The sequence below is a fragment of the Moschus berezovskii genome, chromosome 12, assembly GCF_049115385.1.
Source record: "Moschus berezovskii isolate FMDL1 chromosome 12, NW_MosBer_1.0, whole genome shotgun sequence".
Taxonomy (NCBI): domain Eukaryota; kingdom Metazoa; phylum Chordata; class Mammalia; order Artiodactyla; family Moschidae; genus Moschus; species Moschus berezovskii.
Genome location: NC_142471.1, coordinates 51,574,004 through 51,577,349, shown reverse-complemented (window position 1 = coordinate 51,577,349; position 3,346 = coordinate 51,574,004). Strand labels below are relative to the sequence as shown.

At 35.7% G+C, this 3,346-nt stretch overlaps 1 protein-coding gene across 1 annotated transcript; it reads right to left on the bottom strand.

The window, feature by feature from the left end:
* Window positions 1-2,252: 2,252 nt before the first annotated feature.
* Window positions 2,253-3,102, bottom strand: LOC129555988 (NOP protein chaperone 1-like). Its single transcript, XM_055425948.2, has 2 exons — window positions 2,988-3,102; window positions 2,253-2,873 (listed from the first exon to the last, which is right to left on the bottom strand). The coding sequence occupies exons 1-2, from the start codon at window positions 3,100-3,102 to the stop codon at window positions 2,410-2,412; spliced, it is 579 nt and encodes a 192-aa protein (XP_055281923.2). The 3' UTR covers window positions 2,253-2,409.
* Window positions 3,103-3,346: the final 244 nt, after the last annotated feature.

Sequence of the window (3,346 nt, the reverse complement as noted above, 5' to 3'; positions counted from 1 at the left end):
TGGGGTTCTCCAGGCAAGAACACTGGAGTGGGTTGCAATTTTCTTCTCTAATGCATGAAAGTGAAAAGTGAAAATGAAGCTGCTCAGTCTTGTCCAACTCTTAGCGACCCCATGGTCTGCAGCCCACCAGGCTCCTCCATCCATGGGATTTCCTAGGCAAGAGTACTGGAGTTGGGTGCCATTGCCTTCTCCCTCAGTAAAATAGGAGAGGTTTAATTATTTTTCTAATCATGCTTGCAAATATATTTAAGCAATTCCCAGATAATATCAGGAATGTGGGTTAGAGAGAGGTGCTTAATATCTAGAAGAAAACGATCAATATATTTATCTATCATCTATTGAGAGATAGACAAAAAGAACGAGAGAGGGAAAGGTAGAAAATATTAATTCGACAAGATAGAACAGAAAGCAAAATGAAAGAAATAGGTCTCTTAGGTGTAAGTTTCATCAAAGACTTTCTCTTTCCTATGGAATTTTGATCTGAGAATTCTGAAAAAAGACAGTTCTAGAGGAGAAAACAGGACTGTTTCCTTAAAGAAATTCAAAAGACCTTCAGTTTTTATTATTTTTGTTTGTTTTAAGTAAAGTTTTCTGGTTTATTTTTGTCTATTAATTTTAAACAGAGATTTAATTAGAACTTATTAAAAGACATGTCAAAATAACACCTGAAAGATGATGATTTTATGCACTTTTTTAAAAAGATAAAGCAACCAACCCATGGAACATTGAGATAAATTTTGCATTTTCTATAAGATGAATGGAAAAAATGGATATTACATTTCATTTAATGTGTTTACATATTTTATTCATATGGTTTCTCTGATTCTTTTTCTTCTCTCTGATTAAGGGAATAACAAATTCTAAATATTAAATGTTTCTGTTCATCTTTGAATCTTTTAAATCAAATGAATCGCTCTGATTTATTTTATGTATGCAATTTTAGCTAAAGAAAACCAAGAGTCACTTTGCCTCTACTTTACAATTTATAGATTCAGTAGATGAAATCATTGAATTCAAAATGACTTGGATAAATTTTTTTAATTTAAATATTTATTATTTTATTTAAATACATATTTACACCAATAATTCATCACAGCTATGTTTGGTGCTACAAGGTACATCATAGTATCTTTTCTAGCTGAGAAATCTGGTTTTCAGATCTGTTCACTCTGCACACTTTTAAGGCACAGCCTGGGTTCCAATTTCCAATCGGAAATACTAGAAAGAACCTTGAGAATTATCTTCAGAGTATTCACAAGGATAAGGTGAGGAGTAAGAAAAAAAACAGTTTAAAAAAAAAAAAAACCCTAAAACATTAGGGAACAAAGTTCCATCAGCTCGATGCACTTAGAGACATTCCTTTAAATTCTCTAGTTTACATCCTGAGAAAAGCCAGTTCCCTGGCAAATAAGATCCCAAACAAGTTTAATAAGGTCAAGAATAAGGCAGAAAGGAGACTCCAAAATAGGATCATTTTGCCTTTTGAAAGGGAAAAAAAATTACTCTCTTTTTATGTACTGTGCCCTAATTTTTTTGGGGTGTCCCTATTCTCTACAATGAACAGATTTCAAAACTGGGCAACTGTGATGAATAATTTCAATAGTTGAAACAAACAAAAACATTGCTTTATGAGAAAAAAAACAAAACCAAAAAAGTAAATTCTACATACAATTCAGAGAACTCAATTTAGATCACTTCTTTAACTGTATAGAACACCTAGTTGTATTATATGAGACAGCCATGGCAAGGGAGAAATATAAAATTTCTACATATTAGTATGTAATAAGGGGCTGCAGAGTCATCAACAGTGATTAAACCACAGAACACCAGTTTTCCAGCTCAAACTGGAAAGGAATCTTTTTTTTTTTTAAATGAAAGTAGATATGTCTGAGGGTGGCTAAATGTAAGTAATTATTTTCTTTGTAAAAAACTTCTTTAAAAGATTTATCCCTCATTGACCCCATTTTGATGGTAATAAATAAGCCTGACTTTACAATAACTTAAAAAATAAAAACCAACCTAGGTTGTTTTATCCAAGTGGACAATATAAAGTAAAAAAATAAATAAATAAATAACAAAACAAGTGGTATGTACTTTTACCTTAAAATAAGTTTGAGATTTCTGAAGTCTATGCTATGAAGAAGGATGCCAACAAACTCACTCATTAGCATACATAAAATTAAGCTTTCTAAACGCAATCTCTTTAGCATGAAATCAAATACAGTGTGCTCTTAGAGGATCCCCAAATTCTATCTCTTCCAGCTCTTTAAAAGCCAGCTTCTGTTTCTCCAAGAAACAAAGTACATTCAATATTGCAAAAAAGCACCATAGGTATGTGAAATGCAAAACAGCTAGTGAGTCACACTCTTTTCCATAGAACTAGCAGGCATCTATCACCCCTTTCTCAGATCACTTATTGCCCTGTTTTTCTTTGTTTTCACTAGCAGGACTGTCCAGAACCTCTATCTTGCCTTTTCCGTCTTCTGAATGAGGAAGCTTAATATTATCTATGGTGACTCCACCTTCAGAAGAGGTGCTGTCATGTTCATCCTCAGATTCTGAACTTTCCTCTGAACTGTCTTGTGAATTCTCTTCCGAACTGTCCTCTTCTTTCGAATGAGACTGATTCATCTCAAACAAGGCCACGTCCATTCGAATAACTTGTCCAAGAGTCTCATCAGTATTTTCAATATTGAAACGACCAGGTGGTGCAGCTGCCATTTCTTTTCTTAACTTTTCGTTTGCCTGAGCCATCTGTGGGAGAAAGGTCTGTACTTGGTCCAATAACGGACTCCTCTCTATCCGAATTGTTTGAAGAGTAGAATTCTTTCTGGAATTAGGCTTGGAGTTGATGAGCAACCTGTCGCATATACCTGCTCCCCTTACTATCCATCTGCTGGAACCCAGACATGATTCTAAGGTCGTCCCCTTGGGAGGGCGGGGAAGGTCGTGCTGCGGCGCTCAGCACTCAGCACTCAGCACTGTGCCTCCGCGTCCGCCGCTCCCCGCCATCAGCAACTCCTGGGAGACCGAGACCCCGGCGCCATCCCAGGAGGACAACGAACAGCTCGAGCCTGATTGGGACTCGCCGCGGACCTCCATGCTGCTCGCTGGTCTTCAGGATAAATTTTTTTTATTGCAGGGAAAAAGACCACCTAAAACTTCCTTAGAATTTAATTTCCATTTTCAATGCCTCTGGAGATCATTTTCAAAGCAAAGGGAATCTCAAAGTAATTCACATTCAGGTTATTCTTCCTTCCAACCTCAGTCTTTAGTGATATATTATTTTCAGTATCAAAATGACTGATTTGTCAATTATTTATTTAACAATTTAAAGAGTGTGGTG

Bases quoted from the DNA above. Each gene is read 5' to 3' on its own strand.
- LOC129555988 (XM_055425948.2), bottom strand. From the start codon at position 3,102: ATGGAGGTCCGCGGCGAGTCCCAATCAGGCTCGAGCTGTTCGTTGTCC. The intron at 2,874-2,987 runs GCACAGTGCTGA...TAAGGGGAGCAG, and splicing joins GGGGAGCGGCGGACGCGGAG to GTATATGCGACAGGTTGCTC.